The 14,901-nt window shown below is 41.7% G+C and overlaps 1 protein-coding gene across 1 annotated transcript in view; it reads right to left on the bottom strand.

The window, feature by feature from the left end:
• The window catches only part of BNC1 (basonuclin zinc finger protein 1), a 70,999-nt gene extending 56,831 nt beyond the window's left edge, over positions 1–14,168 (bottom strand). Inside the window, exon 1 of the mRNA XM_065847506.2 lies at positions 13,962–14,168. Within this exon, the coding sequence (XP_065703578.2) occupies positions 13,962–13,970 (9 nt within the window). The 5' untranslated portion in view covers positions 13,971–14,168. The remainder of the gene's footprint in view (positions 1–13,961) is intronic.
• Between the last annotated feature and the right edge of the window lie 733 nt (positions 14,169–14,901).

The following is a 14,901-nucleotide window of genomic DNA, read 5'->3' as shown; positions in this document are numbered from 1 at the left end:
ACAATGCAATATTAAATTCATAACTGTGCAGTTAAACTATGAAATATATGCAGGTTTGCCTCAAGTGCTAAGCACATCAATTTATACTGTCATTTATGTGCCCTTTTAAGGGGATACTGGTGAGGTGCCTTACATTAACAGATGTCAAATGACAAAAGGCTTACCAGTCCATATCACAAAGGCAGGACAAGCAATAGTATCTGCAGTTTAAGCTTCTCCCCACACAGGCTGAACTGAGCTGGGGCAGAAGAAACCCTTCCAAGAGAGGGCCACCATTTCTCTTCTGTAAACACCCTCCCTTCAGTTCTCCTTCTGTCCCAGGGAGATGGGGTATCCAACTGCTCACTTCTGGCTGGTGAGCCGAATGCAAGTCATTTCAAAGTACTTTTTTTTCCCCTCACTGGTAGAACATGATTGTTGTGATACTCTGCTCCACTTGTCACTCCTGACAACTGAAAATAACAAGGAGTGTCTAATGTGCAATTGTGTTCCTGCCAAAGACCTGGACTCCCAAGGCTAGATGTGTTACACCATGGAGATTTATAGGTGATTATATAAAGAGTTACATATTCACATGCTAACAAGTACCACGAGACATGCGTGAGAAGATGACACTGGTCTATTTTTTCCCCCATATCTGTCACTGTACAACATAAATTCTGACCGGCAGGTCACAGAGTCCTCAGGACCACCCAGCAGCTCAGGCCACTTGGGTCTGATGTACAATCATGATGCAAATTCTTCAAGAGCAGTTTTATTTCTCTTGAATTCATCAACTTACAGAAAAGAGAAAGTTTTGTGTAACGTGTGGTTAAGCACGCTACCACATTTTCTTTACTAAAGAGCTGTTTCCTAGTACAAAATGGAACTTGGAAATTTCAGTATTATTGTACTCAAAAAACCTCTCATCAAACCAGCCATTCCACCTGGGAAAACATAAACTCCCTACATGTTACAAACTCACACTTTCAAAATTTATTATGCCACTCTATCACCTCAGGCTAATCTGCACAATATCACTCCCACCAGTTGAATCATGCTGATTTATGCCAATTGGAGAGATAGCCGGTCCATCCTCAATGCCACAAATTGTAATTTTCAGATTTTTCTAAAGATATAACAAATTTAGAAAACTGCAGGAAGCATAAAAGCCACTGCCTAGTATATTAGGGATTAATTTTATTCTTAAAAATTGCAGCAATCTATGCTTCTGGTTATGGAGGTGTGCCAGTAGGGCTACAATTAGGGTTGTGCTGTCACTTCAATTATAAACCCAATTTTTTGAGGGTTTACTAAAACTCCAGATTAAAAAGAAAAGCTTGCTGCAGGCTGAAATGTTTTGCACAGGATCTCAGCCAGGGGACCACTTGTTTCCAGCATTCTGAAAAAAATTAATCAGGTGCTTCAAATGTTAGAATTTAAATGTGTTTGAAGAGACAAAACATTAAAAAAGAACATTTAGTTATTCATTCTCTGTGCAAAGCAAGTTGCTTCCTGGTTCCTATCAGAAATACTATGCAGAAGTGCGACTGCAGATTGTGTAAGTAAAAAGGAGGAATAAGGAAAACAAAATCCCAAACGTTTTTTGACTGGCTAGATCAAAGAGAGACATTGACCTACGCGATTTTAAGAAGGGAGGGGAAAATCACCTTTCTTAAAGGCAAAAAGTAGGGCAAAGATCACACAGACAATGCAGGCTGCCCTCACCTGTGTGAGGGACGAGCCAGAGGGGTGACAGCGTTCACACGTGCACACCACAGCCCGTGGTGTCGGCAGCTGGTGTCGATGTGCCTCGGACCAAGTTTAAACCAATAGTCGTGTAATGGAAGATGAACAAAGCTCAGTGTGGTCTGCAAAATTCAAGTGAGCAGGCAGTTTTATACGGAGATGGTTATCTTGCTCTTTGCTGAAAACACTGTACCTGAACAAGACAGTTCTTAAACACCATCCCGGTTAAATTTGCATTTACGCTCCTGACTGCAGTGTGGGCATAATGTCCAAGGCTGAGGACCATTAGTTAGACAGAGAAATGGTACCACACACTGCATAGTACTGGTTTCTTCACGCTGTCTTTGCTCTTTTCTACAAACACTTCTTACAGACGAGGGATATCTTTTGCCCTGTAAATTTATTCCTTGATCTCTCACGCTGGCAGGCTGGTGACACTGACACCTCTTTGCTATTGAAACAACTATAAAACATAACCATGCAATACAAACAGACCCTTGTTTCTGCATCTCTTGCAGCTTAGAAAGTTCCAGGTCCCACACATTCATTTTTGCCAAATTGGCAGTTGCTAGGAAGCAAAAGCAAAATGCTGGCAATGGTTCTGTGGGGCTGGGGAGCATGCAGGCAGTTTTCCTGCAGCACAGGAAACAGACAGGAATTTTCGAATGACTTTCCAGGCCAGAGGCATCCAGAGATGTCAACTAATAAGGAAACCAAAGTAACTGTAAGGGTATGATGGGAATGGACTAAGCAATAATGATGCAGCTTTTGTAATGAATTTAAATTGGAAACCTTGATTTACCTATGTACTCTAGTTGAAGTTTCTGCAGGGGCAATGAAGTTAGTTTAACAGCGATAGCCTGCGCAGTCAATCATTGCACAGAGCAGCAAGTTTTTAAATGGGAAGTAGTCAGCTTGAGCTGAAATGCAAAAAGATAAATTGCAACTGATACATTAAATTAAAGACCCCCTTAACACATGAGAAACAGTTCAGGAACTGCTCAGCAAATAACCCAACACTGCATTGCTGCCACACTTTAGTAGCAGTTTCTCTTCTTACACTGAGGAAAACAGCGCCAAGCAGAAAGACTGTCAGAAACCTGCAAGGTTAAAGGTATACCAATAAATGGAAAGGTCAAAAGGCTATTTTTACAGAGCACTGAGCCTGGCTATTTATTGCTTTGTACTTTTGGGAGAAGGAATTATAAAAAAAAATCTCATACCAAGACACAAGATCAAGCAGCTATATCTAAACTGCTGTTTTCTGAAATATTCTTTTCATACAACAATGAAAAATCACACAGGCAACTGCACTTGGTAGAAAATCAAGTGCAACTGGGTTCTGCCCATTGAAGCTAATAGCAATGTATCACAGTGGTGAATTCTTGCCATTTAAAATATAAGATTTAAACATGTAAGAAATTATTCTAAGTTGCCATTATGTATGCTGGTTCCCATTATATATGCTGTACGTAATGTACTTTTATCTTTGATCACACCATAGAGCAATCGATCCTACCCAGCCCTCTACCAGCAGGAGCTTCTTCACACCAGCTGCCCCGTTCTTGCAGGAAGGTCCATCAGGGCTCTCAAAGACAAGCACAAGCTTCACACTCTGCAACAGCCGAGATTTTGCTCAGGGTGTTTAAGGATCTGCAGGATTTTTCCCCCTCTCCACTTCCTCCACATTACTCATTTATAGTAAAATAGGGAAAATGCTGTTGGCAAGAAGATCTAGGAATGATTTCCTTCTCTTGCTACTTTGATGATTCCCCTTAGGGGACACAGAACAAAGAAAATCAACACTGGTGGTAGTGGGGAAGATCCAAAAGTCTCTTTTAGGGTAAAGGACACACGTTGTGAAATAGCTCTCTTCTTTTGCATCTATTCAATACAGTTCATTTGTCAACCCGAGCTGGTACCTGACTGTACCTTCTTTTATGTTGCTACAGTGCCCAACACCCCACGCAATAGGGCGGTATGACCTCTACTGACAGACAACAGGAGAAAATAGAAATACCGCCCTCCTCCCCTCCCAATAAACAGAGTTACTACAGAAGGCAATTAGAGGAATCTTCTTCCTTCAAGAAATATTGTCTCTAATTCAGGGATGTTTGTAGAAATTCACAAAGTCTCTAGTAAATGTAACCATTTTAACACTGCAAACATTGAATACCTTCCTTAATCCAGGCTTAAACTGACAAAATATAGGCAAGTAATACAGGTAATTTTGCAAAAAAACCCAGCAAATATCTGAAGTGCATATTGTTTTCTTGGTGGTTCTTGACCAGAAGACACTCACCGGCTAACGCATAACACACAGCAAGCTAATCAGAGAAGCAGAATGATTCATGGTACCTCCAATCTCAGAGTTCTGTATTTGCTACACTTCAGGAAAACTAAACCCTGGAAGTCTAGGAAGACTGCTTGCTGGACATTAAGCCCTGTGACCACAGAAATACTGTGATTATTTACTAGATACACTGCACAGAGACAAGTCCCTTCCAGAAATACAAGAAAAAATAGGTTTGGGAAACCTGTCAGCTTTATAACTTCAAGCATCAACAACACCAGCACATACTTCTCAGTCTACTAGTTGCAGCAGGAAGGGCCAGGCTGGGATGGAATAGGCTGCACGGTTCCCCATTCTTTTTAGTCCTCAGTGAGCCACCCCAGCATATTTTAAAGTCGGTCTCCATAAGGCCATACATGGATAAAATATTTCTTACTAATTTTCAAAAGCAAAGATACATGATCCAAGACTTTTCACAAGTTTTGAGAAAAACCAAAGCTAACTAAAAGGTTGATTGACGCTACAAGAGCGTTGAGTGAGAAACCCCATTTAATTTACAGCGGTATAAACGTAGAATGAATAATTCAACTTGGAAACTCATCCCCTCCTGTCTGTTTGTATGTGTGCACATATACACAGGCATGCTTACACAGATGAGAAAATGAGTCCAAGACTAAGGGCTACTTGAAAAACAAAAGAATATTCATGTTTTGGCAAAATACTATTTTGCTTTTACTGGCTTGTAAGGCCAGGCTGCACTAGGCATATTTTAGCAATAACGATCAAAGCACAGGCTTTCCCTGAAGATTAATGACTGGCTAAGAGGATAGTTTGAGGTCTGTTTACCCCAGCTGGTCCTTAATTCCCAGGAAAAGCATCTGCAAAGCTTATTATTGCTATAAACTTTAGATGGAGGGAGGGGTTATGCTGTTTCAAATGTTATGTATGATGACTTTTTAGAGACTTTACGTCTTGTATATTAGCCAGACTGTTTAAACCATCTCTTAAAGAACGATTCATCTTGAGAGTAAATAACTCCATACTTCCGTAGCAGCGCACTTCACGTAAGCGCTGAAAACTCCTTTACAACCAATTCATTAACCCCCCACCGGCCTCTATGGCAAGTGAGGAAAGAGCCACACAATGATCAGTTCACTCCTCATTGCAATACAGTTCTATCTGGGTGCAGAACAAAAGCTACTTCACACCAGACAGAACTACTACGTAATATTTAGGACAGAAAGCAAAGAATATTGTATTTACTTTAAACTGAGGAGGATTTAGCTACATAGAAAGCAATCATTTGACCTAACAGAAGCTGATGTGTAACACTCTTGGAAAATATGCATGTGGTTTTTCAGACAGATTGTGAATCTCTTATCCACACCGCTGAACAGCCACTCAAAGGAATCATTTCACTGATTTAATGGAGGCACAGTTCCAGTTTGAGTAAGTAGTTTCCAACCTGAGTCTTATTTATCACAGTGGTCAAGAATGTCATGGTTCACCAGAAGTTCCCAAAAGCCTGCATCTTATTCCTTAACATATATAGAATTCTCAGTTATGATCAACGTGCATCTTAAAAAAACAAAAAATGAACAGAAAGACAATATGCTAAGGTTAAATTCACATAAAATTCTGGATTTTTAATAGTAACTGGTCCAAGGAGGGGCTATGGATTTTAAACTATTGTAGTGTGGCAACCAACTGACAGGTTAGATTCAAATCTTGAAGTTGTTTCATTTAATTGTATATACGTTAGCAATCATGTTTAGACTTGAAGTAGGCTATATGCTATACTTTCCTGTATATTTTCCCACAGATGTAACCTAAACAACAACAAAACAAGTTGTTTTTAGCATCGTTATGAAAAAGAAACAAAACCAACAATTGGATGTTCCAAATTAAGCATGTGATTCAAACTATCTCTACAAAATATGAATAAACCAAGCAGGATTAATTTATTAAGACTCCAATTATTGAAAGCCTATTCAGGATTAGCAAAAACATTTATGGCCTTGAATGGGATTTGCAAATGACAAACTCATGTTCTGAAAAAACCCTTTACCTTTTCTTGCATAAATACAGTTGCTTTGGTATGTAGAGCAAGATTCAGAAAAGTACGCATTAGTTTTGCCACTCAAAAACTCTTTTCTGCTTGCATCCTACTGAATTTTCCATATCCGTCACTCTGTGTTAGAAAGACAAGTACAGTAATTAATAACATCCCAAATTTAGGTCTCTAGATTCTTCCTTATCAGTTTGTATTGTAGAGAGTAGACTAAGTGAACAAAAACAACCCAGCGGAAGATGGTGTAAAAATGTATTTCTAGTTATTTATTCTCATACCTGAAACAGAGCTCTTAAAAATGCAGAAAGTTCCTCAAATGCTGCACTCACTTTGAAAGGATGTGATTTTGGAAAGACCCAAAGATTTCTGGAAACCCAACTCCCAACACGTTTGAATTTATGTGTGTGCCTAGATCCTTTCCTATAATTAAGAGGGCCTTTCAAATCGGGAGCCCATGGGCTTTCTGTAGCTGGTAGGAGTGATCCTTCTCTCTTATGACAACTTCTAGCTTGTTCCAACATATCTCCTAAATTCCATACACAGAAAAGCAGCTGATCTCATTTTTGCAGGTAGGAGTGATGCAAACCAGCAGAGTAGCCGGGTTGTTAGACACCCATAGCTACACTTACCGAGAGAACACTCTTCGGACATTGAAAAGGGCCACTGCCAGATCATGACAAGACATGAGTAACATAATTCGTAAGCAAAGCAACACATTTCTAGTCACACACGCACCTGTGAAGACACCAAGGGAAGCAGAAGAACTCTGCTGGTACACGCTTTCTCAAACCTTTTACTTTCAGGCATGCAGCGGGGTGGCAGGACAACAAAAGCAAAGTTTTTGTTTATGAAAAATGCTGGGTTTTATGTTTTTATAAACATACCACATTTATGAAAGATGCTGGGTAGGCTGACATTATTTATTAGCACATGGTTGTGTGATCTTACACTTCATCACTTTGTTAATTTCCTGGTTTATGCATCAATAATGAGTCCATGTTGCTGCCCCCCTCTTTTTCTCCTCCCCAATTTGGCCTTGCATAGCTGAGCCATTTTCTCTGCCTTCAGGCTCCCTCCAGATGCCCTAACTAGTCCAAATCTACATAATTTTGAGAGAAAATACTTACGATCCTCTTCCTCCCACCCCCCCTTTTTTTACTACTGGTATGTTGTTTTAATAAAGCCTTATTGGCTTCATATTCCACTATTCCAGACTACAGACGATTACAGCGGATGAGCTCACACGGTACTATACGAGAACAGAAGTCAAAGATAAGGTTATACAGAGATCCCAACAAATGTAACTGAAATCAAATGACCCGGTAATCCAAACAAGATTCAGACAGCAAAGATACCCAGAAAGATAATCCACTGAGTAATACATACTTAATATCTAAGTCTTCATTGCTCTTTAGATTCTATTGCATCGAGTATACCACTTAGACCTGGTGACACAAGCAAAATGCTTGTACAAGCATTGTAAACCTATACTAAAACTTCACTTCCTATAAATGTCAGATTCCAAAAGATGCCAAAGCATGGACATAATATGCTTACATTTGAGCTCTGTTAGCCTATCAATTAAGTACCCAAACTGTCTACTAAAGACAGTTACTTCCCTACTTTCTTAATCTACTGTACCTGTTATATTTATTTGCAAATGAAGGATCAGAAAGTACATTTATTTAAATGTTATTTATAAGCACCTTCTATGTGCCTCCAATGCAATATATCATCAGTGCAGCCTTTGATTTAATTGTTGCTGTCATTCATTTTTTGTGCACTAACACATGTAGGAGTTTCAAACGCCAAAATACTCTTGCCTTTTTTTTTTGGTGCTACATACCAGATTTTGTAACCTGTGTCAAGCTACCTCCGATGCTTACAACTTGTGAACAGAGGCCAACAATGAGCCTCCCCAGACACTAAATCATAATCTTCATGTTTTTCGTATTTCGCATTCTAGCCGCAGTTTCAACATCCATACCCCGTGACATTAGGGAAGGATAAATCAAGGAGGATGACAGCTCCCTTGTAGAGACTGGTACGGCCCTGGGATCTGCCACACCCAACACCCACAGCTTCTGCCAGATGGCTTCAAGAGCTTCGCGCTATTAACCCCTTCAGGAGTAACTAAGGGCTTTGTGCTCAAATTTTATTAAGTAACTGCAAGAGGGGGAAAAAAAAAGAAAGAAAACAACAAAACACACACCAAAAAACCAACCAACAACAGCAAATCCCACCTTGATCCAGCCTGATAAAGCTTGGAGGAACTAAAAGAGATACTGGGCTATCGATAATCATTAGCATCTCAGTCCTTGTATATTCTTAAAGACAGGAATTAGAAGTTAAGAGCTGGTGTTCCACAGTATTCCTTTTTTCATACCATGATGCGGTCCCACATGTTTGTCTAAAATGACACAGTAAAAATTTCAAAACAGTTTTACGTTCACTTTTTCAGACTTAGGCTGTCTTGGAATCAGAATGCCCACTAACTGCCCTTCAGCCAAACAGACTATTCAGGCCTTAAATCAACAGGATTTCTAATCCAAAATCCATACGGTAAACTCTACAACTGTTTCTCTGGTCTGCTCTGGCCCCAGGGACATAAATTTGCATGCAACTTCTGGGTTTGTGAATAGTCCCTGGGCAAAAGTTGCACATGTGCTTAAGCACTTTGTTTAGTCAGGGTCTGAGACAGCTACTTTGAAACAAAAACAGAAGCCATATAAAGAATAACATTGTTAAAAACAATTTTCCTCCATAAATGTTGTATGAAAGGAAAAAAAAAAGTAACAAAATAAACGTCCTGGTTCCTAAAAGCGCAATACTGACCTAACAGCAGGTAAAACAGCAGCTAAAAAGGCACCGGCCAATATTAAAGCATGCCAGTTCATGTAAAAGTGCAGAATCAATTTTATTTTAAAATAATAATAAATTTGAATTGTATCCAAGACTATTTGTACAGTATTGAAGGTAAAAGTATTTTGTGGATTTGAAAGCAGTTATCCAAGCAATTTCATTCATCTCTCCTGTACAAAATGTGTTCACCTCTCCAGTTTGTGGGTGGTTTTTCATAAAAAGTCACTCAGCAGAACATATTGCAAGGCTAGCACTATGAATATACCTGTGAATACTGCACTTCCTAAAACTACCTCTCTTCCAGTAGGCCAGGTTCAAGTTGAACATCAGTGTTTCTTTAAACAGTTATAAAAACAAAAAATACATTTCAGGTTTCCATCATTTGTGAAAGAAATTACATTAAAAGTTATCTCAGCTCTAGTCTAAAGCATACAATAATGAGCACTAAACTTGTTCAGAAAAAAATAACATGCCTGTAACTATTTTTCGTTTCAGGAACACACCACTAATAACGTTAAAAACACTTAAAGTAACTACCCAGAGTTCAAAAGAAAGAAAATCAGATGCAGTTTTTATAATTTAAATGAATTGCTCATAAATATCAACACCAATGGACTAAGGGCTTGCTTTCATTTACTAACATCTCAAGACAGAGAATTAATATTTCATTGTATGGTTTGCACAAATATCTTCAGAGTATTTTTTCCCCGAGTTTCTTCTTTATACATGTGCTATATGAGTTAAAGGGTTAAGTAACCATTATATTCTAAAGAGCAAACTGTTTGCCTTAGGGCCATCTCCTCCTTACTCCTGATGAATTGCCTGACACTTCATGTATCATACATTACTTTTCACTAGGAAGTTACATTTAGTTCCAGTCATGGTGTGAGACCTGACTTTGGAAGTATGAAGCAATATGGGACAGACCAAAAAAATGAAAATACAACACATCATCATCTGCTTGATAGTCTGTACTTAAATAGTGATATTCTAATTTATAAATATGTATGTTTGTACTTTAAAAGTGGGCATAGAAGTATGAAAAGATAAATTCTACGCATACCAGGATGAATAAAAGACCAACTGTGAGAAGCAATATTCTGAGTGACAAGACACTTTTCTGGACTAGAATGAAAGAAATGCTAATGTTATTGAGGGCTTTGCACAAAAAATGTTTGTTAGATATAAGCTAAACACAGGCATAACACTTAAAGTTATTTTTAAAAATAATTACTACAAACGAGATTTAAGTAGGAACAGCCCAGCAAGCAGCTGGCACAAACCCATCTAGGTTTCAGCACAAAGGTGTTGTATTGATTCTTTTCAGTGTATTCTGCAGAAGAAAGCAGGTAAAACTGCTTGGAATAACAGCAGGAAAGCAAAAGCAAAAATAGTGGCATTGTCTTTTGCTTTAGATTTTTTTTTTTGTCACAAAACATTTTGATACTGAATTCAAACACAGCCCTAGATGTGTCGTCACTTGTGTGTGTCAGAACTTGCTCAGGAAACACAAAGGAAAAAAGAAATCTCCTTGCCAGTGCTCAACTTTTCCAGGCTATTCAAAAGCCAAATAAATGACATGTGCAAAAATCTCCATAAAACTGTACTATCCAAAGATACTATATGAATGTCGTGAACTGAAATACTTCAACAACTACTTCATAGCAGTTTATAAAGCTTTTTGAATATCACATGAGACAGCAAACCAATCTTTTATAATTAAAAGGGGTTGGAAGTTTTTATTGGGCAGGGTTTGAACTTGAAGAGTTAGAATTACAGTTCTCTCTTAATTTTAAATCCATTTTCTCTTTTTGTCTTACTTCCTAGCAAAACCTATGCCTAATAGTTAAGATTTATGTAATCCTGCATCACATTACATATCAAGCTGTGTGTTTCAGGATATAAATGTCCCCCTGTAAAATGATTCAAGCTACAGAGACTAAAATCAGAGAACAGGCCTGGAACGGCATGCTGTTCCATTGGGGAGGTCAGCTCCTTCCACTAACTGTGCATCTGATGCTTCTGTGATGGAGTACTAAAGAAGAAATGTGATTTAAAACCAAAATCAGCAGATGAGGTCTGGCCACTGAGGAAGGAGGACCAGGCGGTGAAAGCACAACTCTTGGGTAGAGGTTCTGCACCTGGGCTTGGCCCAACCTCCCCTGTGATCTCAGGCAAACTGATGGTAAGACATAAGGGTTTTCATGTGCAGCTCCCACTGCTCGTGCTTCACACCTCGGAATCATCACTGCACCTTCCTCCCTTTCTTCTGAGGGTGGGAAAATGAATGCTTCCTTACCACAAAAGTACAGCAAGGGTTAATTCATAAACATGTATAAAGCGCTTGAGTCTGCAGAAGTTCTGGACTGCAGGGTATGCGAGGACTGAACATGAATTTTAATCAAAATACCTCTATTAGATGAAGGAAGTGGCCAGTGTAACAACAGGTGCCAGAACAGAGAGGAGAAAGGACGCCTTTATTGAACACGCTGTGTTCAAAACATTCAGGCAGTGTAGAAGAAGAAAAATTGCTCCTGATGTGGAGAACAGAGGAGAAGAAACAGGCTTAGGTGGCAAACGCTAAGGGAGACAGGAATAGATGGGCCAATGCACAAGGGTACAGAGCTCGGGAAAGTGTATTTCTCAAACAACGGCTGTAAGCAAACAGCTACAAAATACATTTACAAAACACAAGTCTGATGTCTCCCCAATTAGTTTATTTAACAGTCTGTTTATTGTTACCAATAAGCCCAGTGCGGTAAAGATTCAATGTGTGAAGATCTTTCTACAAGCTCTGCCCTTTAAATCCTATCGTATAGCAAACAGAGTTCCATGGCTTTAACTGCAGAATTTTTTGCTTAAGTGAAAACTAACATTAAAATACACGTTGGAAAAAAAAAACAACAACATATATATATATATATACACAGTTTGCAAAGTTGAAACTTCCCCTATTAGGAAATTCCAAAGGGCTTGCATCTATGTGTGCACCACAATTTGGTTTTATGTCTTCGAGTAGGATTATTCCATTAAAAAGGACAAAAGACACATCAAAGATCTCCCATAAGTCAGCCTTATCCTTTATATGTGCTGAGTGAAACATGTCCTCTGGAAAGCACATGATGATAAATAATTAAATGAGTACCATAATGCAGAAGGTCACCACATTGAGATTGTCCAAGCAAACACCATTGCTAGTTTGAGAACCTGGCTTTGCTGTCTTTGCTGCTTCTCTTCTCTCAAACACACAGCTTTCTGCATTCGTAAGATGGTCACATATTTGGGATTGTCAGTGGCATTCACAAAATGCTCAAGACTTACATCAGTCTTCCTTCCTACCTTAGAATTCACTTCATTGAAGACTTTCAAAACGATCTTTGGCATCTGACTTGGAACAATGGTGTTTCGTGATTTATCTGTCACAGGTTCTCGTCCAGCTAGATGTTTACACATATAGCCAACAGATGGCTATGTTAGCTAAAATCATTAAATCCTGCGCATGCTTGTATTTTCAGTTTGCTGCCACAAACAGGACTTTTTCTAATTACAATGGTTTGAAAATAAAGGAGAGGGTGGGAAAAGCTAGAACAGCGAGAGCCAGTATAAACATCAATAGGTGAGGAAATACCTTTTATTCACTCCTTATTCACCATAAAAGAGCCAGAGGACTGACCAGGTTTTCTGGTTGCCTAGAATCATCTCTAAAACATTAAGAAAACCCCCACTAAAACTGCCCTTCAAAGCAGTCTTACAGCAACAGAAGAAATGACCAGCTGAAGTGCACATCAAATGAAATGGTGCAATTAAGACAATCTATTTCACAGATAAACAGCTCAATCTTTTGGAGGTAACACATGCAGATTTGGCTACAAGAGGGATTGCAAAAAGGATTTCAGGAGAAAATGCATTAGAATGTAATGGAAAAAAAGTGATAGAAACATTTTTGCTGTTCCACTAGAGCTGCCTTTTTGGTTCATAGAGACCTTTGTACAGGAAAAGGTCATACTCACCTACATGGAATAAACATGATCAGAAAGTTTGCTTGCGTGAGAGCTCAGTGGGGTTGTCAAGAAAGAAAAGGCAATCCCAAAACACACGGTGGGGTGTTTAAATGCAAGAGGAAAAAAACTTTAAACACTAACTCATAACACAAATAGATACTGTTGGTGTAACTCACTAAAACGTGAGTGTCAAAGCTGAGTCTGTGCACTCACCTGAATTAGTGGAATCGGTAAAATGGAACCAGAGGGTGTTCTGCAAGGTACCTGATGCTATGCCTACAATATTTCCATTATTTTTCGGTGACTTTGGGTACATACGTGTATATTTCTATAATTCCCTATGACTACATAAACATTTACCGCTATCAAAGTCTTCACAAGGTAGCAATTAACCATCCTCTAAATGTGTAATGGCCAAGTGTCCTAACAGAGCAAAGCAGTCATGTCTTCTGGCAGTTAAAAGATAAAAAATAGAAGAAGTTGAGGCCAAAGGCGACCTCGTACTTTCCCGGAGCACGGGGACGGTAACCGTGCACGCTCCCGTGAGCCGTTTCTCTCCGCGCCTTCGGGGACGCGGCGACAGAGCCCGTGTTCCCGCCGAAGCTCCGGCCGTGCCCTCGGCCGCTCGCGGGGCCGCCGCCGCCCCGGTCGCTCCTTCCCGTCCCTTCTCGGCCCTTCCCGTCCCTTCCCCCGGCGAAGGCGTCGCGGGCGCTGCCACGTGCGACCGGCGGGGAGCGGGAGAGCGGCGGCCGGGGCCGGTCTGCGCGGCTCCGAGCGCCCGCCCGCCGGGACTGAGGCGGCCGCCTCCCGGTGCGGCCTCCCGGCCCTGCCCCGCCGGCACATCTCAGTCAGGGGCCCGGCGGGCTTCGGCCATTTCAGCCACCGGCCCTTCCCACAGGCTCCAGCGGGGTTTCCCCTCTTGCCAAGGCCGCACCACATAACCGCGAGGTCCCCTAGAGAAGAACCCACCCACCTGCCCCCGTTAACCCGCCGGGAAGGTACTTACGGGCTCCATGTCCGACGGGGCAACGAAGAACCCGGCTCGGGGCTGGTCCTGGCGGCGGCGGCCTGTCCTCTCCCAGCAAAGGCGGTTCTGTCCCCCTCACGATTTAAGGCCTGCTCCCCCTGGCAGGGGGAGGGTGACCCGCTGATTGTCACCTGCGCGGCTGTCACCCCCCGCTGGGCGGCCCCGCTCCGCCCCGCACACCTGGGAGCGCTTTGCAGCCCCGGTCCGGCCGGAGGGGCCGCCACCCCGGCTGTCCGCCCCGCCACCCCGGCTGTCCGCCCCGCCAGCCCCGCCGCGGCCGTGGTTCCCTCAGGGCCAGCGCTGCCCTGGGCCGCTCGGCGGGCAGCGCGGGGTCGGCGGCTCCTCCCGGGTTCCCTCAGAGCGGGGCCGCGCGTCGCGAGGCTGCGGGCGCTGCGTGAGCGGGGCCGGGGCCAGGCCCGGGACGTGCCCCGCCAGGTGCTGGAGCTGCTTTGGCCATGGAGGCAGTGCTGCTGGCTTGGAGGCCACGGCTCGGGTACCGTGAGGAGCACGACCCTTGGATCCTCCAAAAGTCTCTGGTGAGGACCTGCCGCCTGTGGGACAGGCTCCTCTCCAGACCCCTGTGCCCACTGAGGTCACTGCGACAAGAGGTGGCATGTCCTGTCAGTGCATCCCCGTGGAAAGAGTTTTATGAAAAGTCCGAATTTGATTTCTAAGCCGGAGTAAAGTGGGAGCGATCCTACATCAGTGTGTGAAGTTACATCAGGGTAAAATTGGGCAAGTGACAAGGGAATTAACTTGTTCCTCCTCTTCTTCTGCAGGCTTCCACTGCTAAGACGGACCACCAATGTGGCCAAGAATGGAAAAGTGAGTAGTTGACTGAATTCTGTTTATCTTCCCAACAAGATTTAGAAATTCTGACTCTAAGGTATGGATAATATGGATCACTACCTGTATAAAA

The sequence above is a fragment of the Patagioenas fasciata genome, chromosome 12 (genome assembly GCF_037038585.1).
Source record: "Patagioenas fasciata isolate bPatFas1 chromosome 12, bPatFas1.hap1, whole genome shotgun sequence".
In the NCBI taxonomy this organism is placed as follows: Eukaryota; Metazoa; Chordata; class Aves; order Columbiformes; family Columbidae; genus Patagioenas; species Patagioenas fasciata.
This window is presented reverse-complemented; position numbering and strand designations above follow the sequence as displayed.